The following is a 17,620-nucleotide window of genomic DNA, read 5'->3' as shown; positions in this document are numbered from 1 at the left end:
CCCAGCTAGTCAGGGGTAGAGAAAGGTAACTGATTACTAAACAAAAATACTGGGCTGGACACGGCCATGTTGCCAGTCTCTCTGGGCTTCCATGAGGCTGTCCAGTCCAGCTGAATATGCATGTGAGAGACTGGTGAGAGCTGAGCACCTACAGCTGATGTTACTACAGATTTGGAAGATCCTGCTCTTATTTCCTGTCTCTGAATTCTCCTCAGCTTGAGAATGAAGTGAGAATCCTTAACAAATAGCTAAATGCCTGCAGCTCACTTAAACTTGTATGATGCCAAAAATAGCTGGTTTTTTCTGTCGTCAAATTTTGTGGTCTCGCTTTTCATCCAGTTGAAAAGAAAAAGGGAAGTTTACCATGCCACAGCCTTGTCCTTTAGCATGGTATTTGCGGTCTTCCTTGCACTTAGTCTGGGAAATACCTCCAATACCATGAGGAATGCAACTGCTGTGGGTGGTGAATGTCCTGTTTTGAATGGCACACACAGTGTCACATTAAGCGGTGTTGAATGTCTTCACACTTCATATGCAACTTACAGAGGAAGCACTGGGAATCAGGTTAGAGTCTGTAACGATTTACCCTCTTCACTGTCATGCATTTTGTGCTCTAAATTTATTCTCTGCTTACTGCCCTTAGCTAATAAACATTTATTTGCAGCTGCTTGACAAAAGCTATGTTACTGCACTGAACATTTTTTATTATTGAGTGCATTAGCAGACAGGGTCTCTTCTCTGCGAGCCTGGTTTGATGCCTGCAGTTGTCACCTGGAAGCTTGTGCAGAGTCACTCCTATTGCTGTTTCTTTGCTGTTAGTGCTGATCAGAAGGACAAGTTTCAGTGTCCAAAGTGATGCCAGCACACACCATATTCAAAAGCAGAGGAGAACCAAGCCATGTACACAAGCCAAACGCTTCTTGATGTAGGCAGACAATTCTGACAATGATTTCTTTTTTTGTTTCTTTTTGTTTCTTTTTTTTTTTTTTTCAATTTTGTTGTGCAGTCAGCCCAGGATGCTTCTCAGGCCAGTTTCTGGGGTATGTATTTTAGGAAGAAACCAATCACCAGGATGTGCCACCTTGTCAGCCTGCTAAGGAAGAAATCTCCATTTCCCTACGCTAACTAATCGTTTTAATACAAGCCCCTTTTGCTGTTATAAGTCAGCAGTAAAGATACCTTCCTGCTGGCATGCGTCCGGCTTGTCTTTTCTGACAGGCTCCAGGCTGTGGCAACGTAAATTAGAGTTAGTTTTCCTGTGAATACCGTTCCTATTGCCTGCTCATAGGGCAGCCTGTCTAGAGCCTGGCAACTGCACATGAAGTGTGTTTTACTTCAGGTTCTTTTTATGTAGCTCCTGATAGTGTATTGACCTCTCTCGAGGTACTGTGTGGACTCCCCTTGAGATAAGAAGCCTTCTGCCAGTCACGGGGAGGAATCTCACAGATGAGGCCGGCAGGGAATATGAGATGGCAGGGGTGCAGAAGACAGAGCAGTTGAGAAGTTACTCCCCCGATGTCTTGTCTCCTTGTTTTCCATGTGCCATTTTTCTCCTCCTGTCCTGTTCCCAGCTATCCGATCCCTGGGCAGTATCCAGTCTGTACGAGGCTCTGCTGCGGATCTGCCGTGCTCTGCCATAGTCCGGGTCTGATCTCACCTGACTTGCTCAGAACCCCTCTGGAAATCACGGAAGCTGTTCCTTCCCCCTGTGCACGGCTGATTAGCTACTCTAGGAGATACTGTCGCAAGTCTTGCGGGTTAATTTGCTCTGGCACTGGCAAGGCAAACTAGAAGTTTCTAAATGCTTCTTGCCATACCCACCTTCCCAGTCAGAGCTAGCGGGTATCTTTACACCACGTGCTTTGTTAACGTCCCTTTGTAGCTGAACAAAGTGGCCATCAGCAGCTGATGCTTTGTTTCTTCTTTCCTGTGTTATTTGCTCTTATATTGGAACAAGTTTTGCACAGATTGGAGCAAAGAGGTGGTTGCATGCTGGAACAGGTTGCCCAGGGAGGTTGTGGAGTCTCCATCTTTGGAGATATTCAAAACCTGACTGGACGTGGTCCTGAGCAACCTGCTCTAGCTGCCCCTGCTCTGAGCAAGGGGCTCGCATCAGACAATCTCCAGAGGTGCCTTCCAACCTCCGCCGCTCCGTGGTTCTGTGGAAAGCATGGAAAGATTTCAAAAGTAATAAAAGTCCTGAGAGGCAGAGGGGAACTAAATGGCTGCGATTCAGGATGTAATTTCATGTATACTCTCCACCATCACTACTGCAGCAGAAGCAGTCTCACTTTTCTCTCTGTCGCTATCCCCCGACCCCCTGTCACACACACTTGTGCCGTTACAATTAGTGGGTTCCAGAGTGAACAAGATCTGGGAGATGGCTCACAATAAAAGTAACTTTTTTTCTGGGTTTCCCAGTTCAGTCCAATTAATTGTACAGACAAATATAGAAATGCTTTTGCCAGCACAAGGGGGAAGACAGGCCAGCGGTTCCTGGGCTGGTTTCAGGTGTGTGGAAAAGCTTGGCTTAAGCTAGCTAAGGCATTTCTTTAAATCCCCCAGCACAGGCCATATTGCATGTGATGAGTTGTCACTTCCATCCTTCTGTGAACCTCACACACGCTGATAGTCTCCAGCAGTAGGAGGAGAAGGAACCTGAATCTGAGTATTTCACAGGGAAGGTCATTGGAGCTACTGAAACGGCCGTAATGAAAATTGCACTGGGACAACTATGGGAAGACATCAGATGTTTGAAAACGCAGAGGATTTGGCAAGAAAATTGCTGCAAATCCAGGATAATAAATATGGGAAGATTGGGGTTTACAGCTTCAAAAGTTTTTCTTGCTTTCTGTTACTTGAGAAGGAAGAAGTTATTCTTGCATTTTACTCTGTGTTGCATCAGTGGTCAAATTACTGTTTTACTTGTGAAAAACAAAATTCTCTTGAACACGAGGAACAGCTGAATCCACACTTTGTAAACAGTGGCGTGTAGCTTTGCTTTTAAGTCCAAACAAGGTTCTGGTTGACCGTAAAGAATCCTTCCAAACGAGGGAGGTGGCATGACCCAGACCTGGGTCTCTGAACTCTGCCCCATTGTTAGGGGACACCGTTCAGAACAATGCACAAGCTGAGACAACAGCAGCTCCAAAATGAGTTAATTAGTGATTAAGAGAAAGAGAAAACTAAAAACTGGAATGTGCTCTGCTGAACCTGCCGTTTGGCATCCCAGTTTTTCATCACGTGGTTGAATATGCTTACGTTGTTGTGTACAACCCGATGTTTAGTTTGAGGAAATCTGAAAATCTGCTTTCCAGCTGGTTGCGTTTGCCGTTGGAGGAGAGATAACAGCAGGGAACGGAGCTGGGAATTGCAGACAAAGCCCTGATCCCCCGGTGTAGCTGTAGTTGGCCAATCATTTGCCTGGTAGTCAGAGGGTGGCAGTGGAAAGTTCAGTTCAGCAGCAAAGATTTGCTTCAACAGCTTGTTACATTTTTAGAGACTGGAGATGCCTCAAGTGTGGGTTCAGTTCAGGTCACTCTTTGTACCCTTTAATAGCTGCACACACATGCACACACAAAAAAAGATCATCATCCCCTTAAAATACATGGTCCGGTTTTCAAATGGCTTTAATTCCTTTTGTGTAACTAAATACTATTACTGATTCACCACGTTGGTTAGTTCCCAACCTGGAATTCCTCGTGGCAAATGTGTGGCAGGACATAAAGCGTTAGAACGAGGAGTTTTGTTTTGGTACTTGTTGCTTTTTTTTTTTCCCAAGAAAATGGAACTTGTGAATGGTTCTTGATTCTGTTGAATTTATTCTGTTTATTTACTGACAAAATCTGACATTAAAGTTGGCTAGTAGCACTCACTTGCAGACAGGGGAGTTGACAGGATCACACTGCCCGTTCTGTTTTTACAACTGCAAAAAATTGCTTTTCAGACTGAAGTGCAGTAATTTGAGAGGCAATATTTGGTTAACAAAACCACACAACTAATAAGTAATCTGAATCTGCGAGTTTTAAATGCGTCTGTTGAAAAGAACGTAATAGATTTGGTGTCTCAGGAAAAGGTTAAAATTATCTATCTGTCTGTCTAGATTCAGCCTTCGGGTTCAGAGTGGCAGATGTATTCCAGTGAGCTGTGAAACTAGTCTTATGCTCTATAAATGCAAGTGTATGACACTTGGAACACGTGGCCCATCTAAGGTCATCAGAGTTGGGGGCTGTGATACGACCTCATTTGCTCGAAGCTAGAACGTGTAGGAGATGAAATCCAAAGCATTGTAACACTGTACAAGGCATCCGTGAGGCAACCTGGTAAAGTTGTATTCAGCTGAGAGGATCTAGAAGAACGTGGATTCTCAAGCAAATGCTTTAGACTTGGACTTACTTATTTTTATTTTTTTTTCCCTGTATGAAGTTGTGCAGGGAGAGTCCCAGGGATACATAATTTTAAAAAGCTATGTGCATTACAGGGGGTAAGACAGATTGCTTGTTTAAAAAAAAAAAACCAAAACCGAAGTCGTGAATTTCTTTGCTGCATTGCAAATACGAGGCTTGAATTTGAGTTTTCAGCGGCACTCTGAGCTCTCCCATTTTAACTCTTCCTTTTCAGATGAATGTGTTTACACTGAATATAACAAATAACATTGTAATCTGTATTATTTAATAGGCCATCAAGAAAACGAAGAGACCTTGGCTCTGTGGCAAATGCCACTGTGGTGATACCCACCATCGCATCCTCTCCAAACAACTCTGCAGCAGCATCTGAGAATGCAGAGGAGCAGAAACCTTTTGAAAAAGTTAAGTCTAAGGAGTCTTTGGTTATCTCAGGCCTGCGGCATTTCACGGGGTATCGCATTGAGCTCCACGCTTGTAACCACGATGCTCAGGAATCCCGATGCAGCGTTGCAGCTTATGTCAGTGCCCGGACCATGCCAGAAGGTAATTATCTTCCTGAGCTTTGCTTTGGGTTGATGAGTGTTCTCAAAATGCTGCTTTTTCTATGGGAGCCGGCTGCAGTACCGAAACGTCGTGTAGGACTGGTGCTATCTTTATGTCCTGATAGGAAGGGATGATGGATGAAGTATTGGCAGTTTTGAATTTTGCCAAAGACATGAAATAAAACTATTATTAATCATGAACTTGGTTCTAGCTAAGGCTGATGACATCGTCGGTCCAGTTACCCATGAACTGGCTGAAAAAAATACCGTGCATTTGAAGTGGCAAGAACCAAAGGAGCCAAATGGCCTTATTGTGCTGTATGAAGTGAATTACGGACGTCTTGGGGAGACAGAGGTGAGAATTTCTGCTTGGCCCTTAGCACAGCACGTTTGGAGAAGTAGCTCCGCCTGGGAGTCTGGGACTGTTTGGTCCTTAATGGTCCTCGTGCGTATGGTGGTCTGTCCTCTCTGGTTTCCTTGTGCACGAACCAACGTGACAGAAAACTTAACTAGTGAATTTGTATCCTCTGGAAGTCTGTCTGGGAGAACATCGAGAAATAAAAATCTGCCTCTATGGTGCCTCTTTGCCAAATAAGCTTCTCTAATTTGCCAGCTTTGCGCATGGAGGTTTTTTAGGAATTTTATTTCACAGAAGGACAGAAACTATACATCTAAATGGAAGTTGCTTAGAGAAATTAAGAAAGCGTTGAGCAGCCAGAGAGCTTGTGGGCAGCCCTGCTGCCCGTGCAGAATGCCAGTACCGTGTGGGTAGGAGGGCTTGCCAGCCCAGGTCAGATTTCAGGGCTGAGGTCTAGTACAGCAAATGGCATATGCTCTCTGTAATCTGAACTACTAAACTGTAAAATGCAAATCCAGGACAAACCACTATCCTGGAAAAGACCTGAGCACGTGAAAGCCCTATTTGTGTGCATTTGCCAGACAAGGAGGCGAGGTAGAAATCCTAGTATGCTGTTACAGAGCTCTGGGTTGTTGCAGAGGTAGCGTAACGCAGCCTTCCTCTTCCCTCCTCCCGCAGGAAGCACACTACTGCGTTTCCCGTAAGCATTTTGCCAGCGAGCAGGGCTGTAAACTCCGTGGACTGCAGCCTGGAAACTACAGTGTCCGTATACGAGCTACATCACTGGCTGGAAATGGCTCATGGACAGAACCTACCTATTTTTATGTGGCCGATTATTGTGAGTTCGTTTTATTTTCAACATTTAATTCCTGATAGAAACCCAGGTTATTTTTGGAAGATGGGGGTTTAGCAAGCAGTGCACAGAGAACTGTAGGGGGTCATAAAATATTTTACCAATACATCTACTTTCAAGAAACTGAAATTACTTAGAAACGTGTGGCTTTTCTTCGTGAGTTCTCATTCTGACCAGCCCTGCATTCTGTATCTGAAATAGCCTCTAGTTTCATGGTTGTTCCAATTTATTCAAGGGGGAGATTTTATTGAGGAAAAGACTTGGATTTTGGACCTGTGTAATACCTCCAGCTCTCTCTTTCTTTCTTAGTGAATGCTCAGCCTAATATTGCTGTTATAATTGTTCCGATTATTTTTGCTATAATAATTGCTGGAATTATTGGAGCTGCTTACGTGCTTGTGAAAAAGAGGTGAGTGCAATTTTATGTTGTTTTCACCACAACAAGCAAAACTTATATCCAAAGGTTTTGTTTATTTGTTGGGAATAAGTCTGTGTTTATTTTCTAATTTAGGTAATGATTGCAACATTAATTTAGTTTAGGAAATATTTTGTGCCTTTGGAAACCAGGACAGTTTGTATTTGCTGCATGCTTTGGGAATTAATCAAACTGCCTTCGGTGCTAACGTGTCAAAGCCTGCAAATGTGCTGAAGAATTTGTGTCTCTTCCAGACAAACCGAAGGACCAACTGGACCGCTCTACGCATCCTCTAACCCTGAATATCTCAGCGCCAGTGACGGTGAGAACAATGAGGGCTTTCTTCAGTGACTTATTTCTTGTGCAGTCATTCAGACAGTGCAGCAGTATGGGATTGGCATTGTCTTTATGGAGTTTTCTAGTCTTTTTTTTTTTAAATTTATACCCGTAGTATCCTGTGGCAGTGCTAAACAAGGCTGCTACAGAAATGTCCCTCAAAAGATACTTGCTCAATTCCGAAATGTTTCCCTCTGCTCAACAGTCTATGTTCCTGACGAATGGGAGGTTCCACGAGACAAGATCACTCTCCTCCGAGAGCTGGGACAGGGCTCCTTCGGCATGGTGTACGAAGGAATCGCCAAGGACATAGTGAAGGGAGAGCCGGAGACTCGAGTAGCTGTGAAAACTGTTAACGAATCAGCCAGCCTCCGTGAGCGCATCGAGTTCTTAAATGAAGCTTCTGTGATGAAAGGGTTCAGCTGCCATCATGTGGTAAGGATCCCTGGGTGCCTCAGATGATTAGCAAGTCCCATCACATAACTAATAGTTCTTTAGTGCTTTCAAAGCTTGGCGGTCAGCTTACAAAAGCAGCCCGTCTGCAGAGGCAGTTGGTCAAAAAGAGCTGGGATCTTTCCATGTGATATTTCATAAAATGCATCTGCCTGCATCGTTTCACTTTTGCTCTTTCAGAACTTCTCAGCGTGACGAGGCTCTGTGGTGCTGTTCTGAGCTCTTCTTCAGGGGGTGTTGGCTTTGCTGCAACCCCCTCTTTTCATAGCTGGGCTCTGCCCGGTGTGTTCGGACACAACCTTGAGGGAATTTCTCACTTCTTTTCCAGGTTCGCCTCCTCGGGGTGGTCTCAAAAGGGCAACCTACTCTGGTGGTCATGGAGTTAATGGCACACGGAGATTTGAAAAGTTACCTTCGCTCTTTGAGACCTGATGCTGAGGTAAAGACAGGAGAGAGGGAGTCTCTTATGCAACAGAGTAACTTGATTTGGTTTTTCATACTTCTTTATTTATTGTAGAATAACCCTGGTCGTCCGCCACCAACGCTGAGAGAAATGATCCAGATGGCTGCAGAGATTGCTGATGGCATGGCCTACCTGAACGCCAAAAAATTTGTTCACAGAGATCTTGCGGCTCGTAACTGTATGGTTGCAGAAGACTTCACCGTAAAAATTGGAGGTATGTAGCGTGTGATCAGAAGGTAATTCTGTGGGTCGTATTTGTTGTAAAGGCAAATATATGAAGCCCAAGACCAATGTGGCAAACGGAGGTGATGTTCACTGGCTACCTTGGGAAATGCAGCACACTCCTCTCTTTTTCTTCCCTGTGAAAGAATTGTATGGACTTCAGTAAGAAGAGCAGCTTTTCTCACCTTCTCTATTCTCAGATGTCTATCCAAAAAGTTTATTGCCTTTCCAGCCTAAGCTGCCTAGGGTTATCTCACTGTTCTTTGCTTTCATGAGAATTATGACAAAGAAGGTGTTCAGTACAACAAACCAAGCGTTGATGCTCCTATCATTAGGTCAGGTGCCTTTTAAAAGTCATTTATCTTCCACAAGAACCACTTTTTAACCCAGACCCTTTTAGAAATAAGTAAATATAACGTTTAAAAATAAACCAAAACCCCACAGCGTGGTGGTTTTTCAGACCTCTTTGGACTTAAAGCCAAGGCAGCGGGATTTCAGGGCAAAGAGAGCTCTGTTTTACTGAAAGAGGATGAATAAAAATAATGTTTAGAATAGAAGCTGTCACTAAAAATTTTAACTCTGGAGTCTCTTTCACGGCTCTGTAGAAAAAAATGCAAGGAAAAGGAAAATGTTTTGAACGTTAATCGCAAGGTGACAAATGACTGCAAGTTGGGCATAGGTGGCTTACTGGGTGTATGAAAATAGCCTGGCGTCAAAGGAAGGAAACATTCATCTGGAGATGTTGCACAGTAAAAGTAGCACGGAAGGAGAGATATTTAACACATCCCAATTGCTTTTCTCAGACTTTGGCATGACCAGAGATATCTATGAGACAGATTATTACCGTAAAGGAGGCAAAGGACTGCTGCCTGTGCGGTGGATGGCACCCGAATCATTAAAGGATGGTGTTTTCACTGCTTATTCCGATGTGTGGTAAGTTGTACTCTGCAATCCCAGATGGATTCCAGCTCAAGAGCTCACTATTCTAACACGCATAGTTTAAATTGTGAGTTGCTGACTTCTTCCGAGTACAGACAAAACAAAAACATTGTTTTGAAACCCTCTTCTTAAAAATATAGTCGTGTTCTTTTAAAGTATGTGTTCTCCAAAATAAGACTATCACTTGTAGATCTCCAGGGTGTTTGATTCTCACCAGGAGCCTTCTCTCTTTCTTAGGTCGTTCGGTGTTGTCCTTTGGGAAATCAGCAGTTTAGCAGAGCAGCCGTACCAGGGACTCTCCAACGAACAGGTGCTAAAGTTTGTCATGGATGGAGGATACCTGGATCAGCCGGACAACTGCCCGGAGAGGCTGTAAGTAGTAAAGCAGGGGACAATCGGCCAAGCTGCGCTCTTCAACTGAAGTGTGGCCAACAAAGGTGGCCCCACGTGTGGCACCTCTTTACCTCTTCTTGGTTGGGGAGGAACAAAACAGCCTTTAGTGAGCCGCCTCTCTCAGAAATTCAACCGATGCAGCCTTAGTGACTCAGGAATTAAAGCTAGAGCTCTTCCCCACTAGAAGGGAAATTAAACCAACCTGGACCTTACACTGTGAGTACAGACTCAAGAGAAGGAAGGACAAAGCACAGGAAAAGGTTTAAAATACAAATAAGCACTGTATCAATGGCCCCAAACAAAATGCTTTTCCTCCACTACAAACTAGGGGATGGCAGTTGGCTTATGTCACGTCGCAAAGCCTGGCCACCATCTGCGTCCACGTGGCTACAGAGGCTGGAGAGCAGCTTGTTAATCCAAGGTCTGCTGAGGTTTTCTGTAATTCATCTCTCTAGACTATGTAAATAGTCTTGAGAATTACAGCAGCTTTTTACCGCTGATTTTCAGAAATCCAATTTATGGCTAATGAGGAGGGAGAGGCAGGAGAATGCTGTGCTGAGCCAAGAGCTGTTTATCATGTCTGAGGCCTTTTCATTTCTGTTGCAGACTCATTGCTCCACTGAAAGTACAAGGCTAGGCTGCCTGCAAGGTTAGGGAGAAAAGAGGGCACTGTGTGGAGACAGTGACAAACACCTCGCAGAGATTACAAACTGAAGCCAGCCGTTCTCCTGCGCCAGGGTTAAGGGTTATTCTCTGCAGCTGCTGGTGACGTTTACTGTCTGGAGGTTCCTGCGTCCCCAGGTCTGCCAGCACGGCTGCCTACCCAGATGCTCCCTAACCTGCTTCCCTCCGAGTAATTAAAAAAATCCCATCCCTAAGTGTTTAACCTGAGCTGGGGCGTTTCGACAGAAGGGTGTAAGGAGTCGCTGCTGAAGCAGCGTGCAGCGGTGAGGGGAAGGAGCCCTGGCTGGAAGAGGGAACGCAGATGGTAACTCGCTGGTTCTGGTAACCTCTTACCCCAGCCCGCTTCTGGCCAAAACAGTGCTTCCAGAGTCAAAAATAAACATGTTTTGTGAGTATCCTTATGAAAAAAAGCCTGCTGTCCTGGACATCTGTCTCCCGTGGCCAGTTACAGACTCCAGTTTGAAACTTTATTTGTACTTGTAAGTTCTTTCTCCATGGTGTCTGATAACATATGACCTCTTGCTGCAGCCTTTCTTTTGGGTGGGATGTTTACAGGACCTCTGTCCTCTGCACAGCCTCCTATTTTCCTTGAAGTTTTAGACGCTTTGTTATCTTTCAGGCTGAGTTAAAATTAAAATTGAATGAATTAAAAAATTGTGACCTGGCTATAAGTGCGTGCGCGCATACACAGAGTATGTGAACTGCAGCCCTGTTTCCTTCGGAAGCCGAGTTAAGAACAATTGAAGGAATTGGAAGGAATTTTTGATCTAGACAGAAATAGAGAAAAAGGAGTGTCAGGATCTACAGGCAAATACGGAGACTGGAAAGAGAACAAACAACTCGGAGTGTCAGAGGAGCAGCATGTGTGGTGGGTGGGTGGGTGGTCCGACACGGATACCAGTCTTGGTCTGTGCCAGCCCTGCCTACGTGAAATTGTTTCTTCCTCCCCCTGACTCTTGTTTGTCCCGATCCAGGCACAGCCTGATGCAGATGTGTTGGCAGTACAACCCCAAAATGCGCCCCACCTTCATCGAGATCATCGAGATGCTGAAGGAGGACTTGCACCCCAGCTTCCACGAGGTCTCGTTCTTCTACAGTGAGGAGAACAAACCTCTGGAAACAGAGGAGTACGAGATGGACTTTGAGAACATGGAGAGCATTCCCCTCGATCCCTCCTCGTACTCGCAGAGGGACAAAGTCCTGGGGCGGGATAACGGACCCTCCATGGCTCTCAAGGGGAACTACGAAGAGCACATACCTTACACTCACATGAACGGTGGCAAGAAAAACGGGCGGATTCTCTCCATGCCCAGGTCAAGTCCTTCCTAACGCTTCCTGTTTGGCCCAAGGGTTGTGTCTGCTTTTTTCCCCCTCCACAGATCTCAGGACTCTTGTTATTGCTGCCACAGTGTATGACACACATCTACAAACTCTTCAGATTTTTAATCATCTTATGATTAATACTTTTTTTTTTTTTTTTTTTTTTTGCCAAGTTGACTGGTTGTCAGTGGACTTATCTGTGAACATAAATGGAAGAGGTTTCCATGGCTGCTGTCCCTTCTGTAACCATGGTTTCAAAACAGGAAGCGACCATGTAAGTTAAACTGAAGGAGGAGCATCCACATTTGCCAACAAAAGACGTGAAATTTGCTGGTATCTGAGCTACAGCGTAACGGTGCGGAACAAAACTTCTGCAGGACAAAAGCATTTTCAGTAGAATTCCAGGCTTTCAGGCATACTTTTCACTACAGCTGAAGGATTCAACACATCAGTCGGACGCGCCAGATCCTCAGATTGACCAATAGCTGCTGCTTTCCTACTTTTTAAATGGGTTAAATCCCAGGGGTGCGTGCGTGTGTGTGTGTGCGCGTGTGTGCAGTATATATATGTGGGGTGTATATGTATAGCAAAATATACACTTCTTTTTTTTGTACATAAGTTTTGTATGTTCTCACAGAAGCTTTCCTCTTCTCGGAAGTGTGTACTTATCTTTTTTTCCCATTTCCCTGGAGTGACTGAATCCTAAACAGATTATTTTTATACTAAGGACTCTTGGGAGTAGGTTTTCTCTCATTAACAAATGAGGAAAACGTGCTGGGAGCCAAAGGAGCAGAAATCTGAGATTTGTGGGTACTTTCAAGACCAAACGAAGTAGGAGTCCCGTGACCCGAGCTACGGAGTTTTCTGTCCTTACAGCATTGAGTATATATATTGTTTGTTGTAACATATTTAAAAATGTCTTTAGTTTAAATTTTAACTTCATATAAATTATTGACTGTTCATGATCCTTTCGGGGAGGGGAGAATTTGGGGGCTTGTTTGGTCTTAAAGTGGTCCAAAGATTTCAGAATGAACTAATTTTAGCCGATTACCCTTTTAGGAGCTATAAAGCACATGTTAAGTTTATACTTGACAGGGCTTTACAATACAGTTTCATGATTTATAGAATGCAGTCAGCTGGCTCCAGTCGAAGCCCTGAGATAAAGTAGTTGGGACTTCACTTGGTTTTTGGGGGCTAAAGGACACCAGAACATCCCGGTCCCCGGTCCCGCTGCTCCTTTGCCCCCGCGTCCCTTGCTTTGCCTTCTGTGCGCGCTGTGCCGCAGAAGCAGCCGGCAAGAGAGGACGAGCAAGAACTCGAACCGAAAAAAGAGACGCTGAAGCCAATCTGAAAGGGGGAGAGCACAAGGCTCTTGGCTCTGCCCGTGAAGCAGAAGCTGAATGTGACTGTGGTTAGCTACCCGCTGCCTGTCTGCTGCTGCTCAGGCGTCTGGCCTCGTGCTGCCTGCAGGCCTTCGATGTTTTCCTGAGATACCCGCGCTGCGTCCTGCAGACTTCCCAGGACGCGTGCATTAGCCACTGCTTTCAGCTCTTCGGGATGTCAGCTTTCGTCTTCTGGACTGTGCTTTGTTTTGCTGCTGTTTGCGTAAAAGACAGAGCTGATTAGCATAAGATGTTAGAAAATAATTGTGAAATTAAACGTGTCTCGTAGCAATGAGGGAGTGTGCTGGCAGGGAGAAGTGCTAAAGCAAGAAATGAAGATGATCGATGTCGCAGGCCCTTGTCATACAGGAGGTGGTTTTAAAAGGGGAGAGGGATGCTCAGTCCTCTGCTTCTCCTCCTGGAGAACTCCAAGAGCCAGTCTGTGTTCTCTGCCGGGAGAAAACGAGGTTCTCCTGACTCGGTGAGAGTGGGGACGCCAAGCTGGGCTGTGGCTTTTTACTCCAGCCGGGGCGGTGCTGCTCATTTCTCCCTGTAAGCGAATGAAGGGGGCTGGAGTCTGTAGGGAAGCGCCTCTGCGAGCCCGCTCCCCGCGGCCACGCTGTAGCTAAACCGGTCGGTGCAACGTCAGGGGAGGACGACGGACTCTGTGCACCACCGCGAGCTGTCGGGCTGTTGCGCTGGTTGAACCCGGTCGGTTCGGACAAAGGTGGAGGGTACAGGTTGCTCGCGAAGTTAGATGGAAAATAGACAGTCCAGACGTGGGTAAGAACCTTCGATTTCAAAAGGCCTCGTTTACATTTCTTCTGCTTTACAAAGTAGTAACTGTTTAGCAGCTCTATACTACACTGCAGGAAAGAAGACATATTCTCACACTTTTCTAAGGAAGAGAAGTTTTTCTTATTAGAATTTTTTTATTTATTTTAATATATAAAACACTGTAAAAAAAAAAACCAACAATTTGTTTTCTTAAACACACAGAACATGTAAATTTGTATCCGTAAAATCTTGGCAGGTGGATGTGGTGGGATTATTTTTGTCCTGTTCTGGTGCAGTCTACCTCAGTGTTTCTTAACAATATTTTTAATACTACGCACCTCTAAACCTGTTTAAATATTCTGGTCTGGACCTATTGTGGATCAGGGAAAATCAATATCAGCTGATTCCAATACTAGGGACCATTCACCGAAGGGAAGGGGTAGGAGAACAGCTCGTCACTGTTCATCGCCAATCTGAGCGGTAGTGACCAAAGGAACCGATTTACAAATTTGGATCTGATATTCTGATATCATCCTCTTAGTTCTATTGTGATTAAAAAAAAAAAAAAAAAAAAAAAAAAAAAGAACAAAAGAGCCATTTCAATGTTTGGACTTTAGTGAGCTAATGACCTAAAAGGAGTAGACTGCTTCCTTCTGGAGCGGTATTTGCCAGCGTGGAGCAGGGACTGTGACCAGCCCTCGTGGTTGGAGTTGGATTGGGGTATCTTGGTCACTGCCCTTCTCGCTGCGCACAGGTAACCCGGAGTCCTCCCGGTAGGATGTGACCTCCTGAAATAAACCTTTCCCAGCATGTCCTTGTTCTGATAACATTTTGAACTGCAGTGATCGTATCTGCGGGAATAGAAGATCTCTTCTATAAACAAACATTGGAACCTTGTATTGGCTCTGGCTTGTACGTGTAGTTGATATTGGTTGGCCCTCTGAGTACACATGATTTGCAACACTCAGATCACTGAACAAGGGAGTATGTGTTTTGCTTTGTGGACAGGCAGTCCATTCGCACGGCTCATATTGTCATCTTCTCTCTGCACCACATGGAGCAGTTGTTTATACCCAATACTCTGCGTAAAGATTATTCCCGTCGTCCTTTCTACATTGTGCCAAGGGTGAGGAAAGGCGTATGGTACTAGTGGCGAGGATACCGTTTTTCCCCTTCTTAAAAACAAAAAAATAACACTAGCAGTTGCCACTTGTGGCCGTTAAAGATGACACTCACGTAACTATAGAATTAGGAAGAATAAATGAACATCCCCTGTAAAGCCCAGCTCTCCCTTCTGGAAAATCCTTTACTCTCAGCCCGCAGCTGACACTTTGGTCTCTCTTGTTGGAAGATCCTCGCCCTGGGGATGCCCAGGTCCCTCACTTGGATCTCGCTGATACCTGTTCAGAGGCACTGGGGCTCGCGTACAAGTTGGGATTGCACGTGCTAAATGTAAACCTCCTCTGTGCGGGGTGTTGCAAAGGACTCCTGCCCAGGAAGGTGCGCTGTGCCTTCGTCAGGGGAGCTGCTGCTCTTCGCTCCGGCACGATCCCCGTCGGGGTGAGAATGCCGCAGCTGCAGCGGAAGCACAAGCGCTCGCTGCTGCTGAGGAGCCAAGCGATAGCGCAGGAAAGCAGGTAGAATGGCTGGAGGAGGGCAGCCATGACCGGCAGGTGGGAAGCTCGCTCTTTTCTTGAGGTAGTATTTGTTGGAGGGTTGGATCCTGCTCTTTGTGGGCAGAGAACTTCCCGCTCGCAGCGCTGGGCAGCAGGACAGACTCTTCAACCTGTTCAGGAGCAGCTGGAGCCTCCTGTGCGCAGTCTGGGGACAGGGAGGGTACCAGCAACTAGCCAGACCTTCACTCTCTCTAAAGCTGGTGAAGCAGGATGCATGAGAAACAGCTTTCTGTGCTCTGCTGTGTTTTCTCTGAGCAAATGTTTGAAGCGTGAGACTGGATCGGTTTCTCAGAAACGTTTGCGTGTTAAATTCAATTGCCACTTCCTGAACGCCTCTTGCAAATCTGGTACTTCTCTTGCAGTACAGTGCAGCATTGCAAAGCTTGGCTGCTGGGTTAGAAACGTGTCTTTCTTGGCTGCTTGTAAATACTCTATTGTGTTGTAAAATAGAAGAGCTAATAACATAAACTCTGTGCCAGCACTGGGTTGGGAAAGGTGATGGGAACTAGACCACGCTGCAAGGAGGATGTTTTCTGTTGATCATAAAGCAGCTGTGTTGGTATGGAAGAGGCTGCTTTTAGGTTGCTAAAGGGTACTCTTAAGTTTATGGGTAGTGTATCTCTTTCCTCCTAAATTTGTATTACAGCGATGGGACACTTGGCTGAATTTTAGTATGTTGCATATAATGTTGGTATCTCTTTGGAAAAATCTCAGAGTCACTTACTGTGTTATTGACCTGACTACGATGAAGGCAAATAGGAAAAGACAGGAGCAAGAAGGGTGCTGTGTCGGTTATTCTCGAGCCTCCGTTTTAGGGGAGGGAGAGAGGCAATCGACTTCCCTCTTAACATCGCTGCAATATGAAGACGGACCCTGAGGTACTCCGGGCCCTTCACTGCGAGCAGTGATTCCCGATACCAAGACTGGAACCTTGTTTTACAAGTCAGAAAGTAAAATATCGTTGTGCCATACAAACCTTACTCTCAAGGCTGTGCTAGGTGCTCCCGTGATCCATGTGAGATCGGTTCAGAGCCTGGAGTGAGCAAGAAACTGCAGATAAACCCTCTGATCCTCTCGCTGTGTCCCAGCCTCCCTCGAAGCTGCCCGCCGCCGCGGGGAGATGCGCAGGAACCCGGTCCCTTCCGCGAAACAGCCGATGCCCCTCGTAGTTTCCTGTGCGCGTGGTGCGGGGAAGGAGCTGTTGAATGGATTGGAATCAAGAAATAGTTACTTCAGAAATACGTGAAATTCAAAATAAGATTAGTTTTGTATTTGTATGGACTTAATTGAATTTGGCCTTTTTATGACCTTCTGCTTGGCTCTGTGTTAACTCTGCTTGGATTCTGTATGTGAATGTTGGTGTAAGAGCATTAACGTGTTCAACCTGTTCTGTCCCGGCTTGCCTTGTTACGAGCATCACAAGAGTGAAGCCAATCGTACAGTTGACTTTTGGAGGAACCTGACTGTTCAAAAGCAATTCTAAAGCTACTGGTTTTAGCAAATCTGTCATTAAATGTGCATTTCTTTTTAAAATGAAATTGCTTGTCCTTCTCGAAAGTAAGCACTTATTCTTGCAGTTTCAGCAAATTAACTGCAGCACAATGCAAGCTATAAGGGGACAGGTAGAGAAATGAATTTTTAAATATTGTATAATAAAGTTAGTGTTAACTCCTACAGCGTTGTTATTTTTTTGCCAACAGAGTTGCAATCGGCAAGAAATTATGTTTCTGGTAGTCGTTTTGTTCTGAGTCCAGAGTTCCAACTGATGGCACTAAATAGTTTCTTTTTCTCAGTCCAGAAGAATTCCCTGTGGGAGCAGGGGCCGGCCGGCCGGGAGGACCTGGGATAGTTCTGGCAGCTAAAGAGGAACCATCAGCGGAGTTTAAATGTGGGCACAGATGCGTTCGCTTAGCTGAGTCCCAGCCCCTGTTAAGTCCCAGCCTCACTAGTAAAGCTTGAGCTCAGGACTAATTACCTGAGAGATCTGAGCTGGACTTGATACCAAAGTGCTTCTGTTAATCCAGATTCTCCCAGCAGCATCGGGCAACGCTTCACCGTCTCCGTTTCCGAATACTTCGGAGTATTTTGGCTGATGGAGAATTTTAGAAAGGCCGCTTCTAAATGTGAAAAGATAGAATGTTATTTAAAAAGGAAAAGCGTTTCCTTTTGCTTTAGTTTGGGGAATGGTTTTATTCTTGGAGTATCAGTAACTGGTTTGTGTTTGAGGACCTGCATGGGTGGGGGTACTGGGCATCGGCTTTATCAAACACAGCCAAAAGCAAATGCTTTCTGCTTGCACTTAAATAAACTAAAGACGGTTTCAGTTACATGTTAAGCGATGTTCTGTGAAGTCTTTTTTTTTTTTTCTGTTTAATCTTGCTGTTCCCACCTTTCTCTCTGC

At 45.2% G+C, this 17,620-nt stretch overlaps 1 protein-coding gene across 1 annotated transcript in view; it reads left to right on the top strand.

Annotated features, from left to right (window-relative positions):
* Positions 1-11,489, top strand: part of INSR (insulin receptor) — a 51,535-nt gene extending 40,046 nt beyond the window's left edge. The window contains exons 11-21 of the mRNA XM_050910568.1: positions 4,678-4,949; positions 5,161-5,303; positions 5,985-6,144; positions 6,469-6,568; positions 6,829-6,896; positions 7,116-7,345; positions 7,692-7,802; positions 7,881-8,040; positions 8,852-8,981; positions 9,225-9,359; positions 11,039-11,489. Coding sequence (XP_050766525.1) covers positions 4,678-4,949; positions 5,161-5,303; positions 5,985-6,144; positions 6,469-6,568; positions 6,829-6,896; positions 7,116-7,345; positions 7,692-7,802; positions 7,881-8,040; positions 8,852-8,981; positions 9,225-9,359; positions 11,039-11,393 — 1,864 coding nt within the window. The 3' untranslated portion in view covers positions 11,394-11,489. The remainder of the gene's footprint in view (positions 1-4,677; positions 4,950-5,160; positions 5,304-5,984; positions 6,145-6,468; positions 6,569-6,828; positions 6,897-7,115; positions 7,346-7,691; positions 7,803-7,880; positions 8,041-8,851; positions 8,982-9,224; positions 9,360-11,038) is intronic.
* The last annotated feature ends 6,131 nt before the right edge of the window (positions 11,490-17,620 follow it).

Source organism: Gymnogyps californianus, chromosome 24 (genome assembly GCF_018139145.2).
Source record: "Gymnogyps californianus isolate 813 chromosome 24, ASM1813914v2, whole genome shotgun sequence".
NCBI classification, from domain to species: Eukaryota; Metazoa; Chordata; class Aves; order Accipitriformes; family Cathartidae; genus Gymnogyps; species Gymnogyps californianus.
Note: the sequence above shows the minus strand (reverse complement) of the source record. Positions and strands in the feature narration are given on the sequence as shown.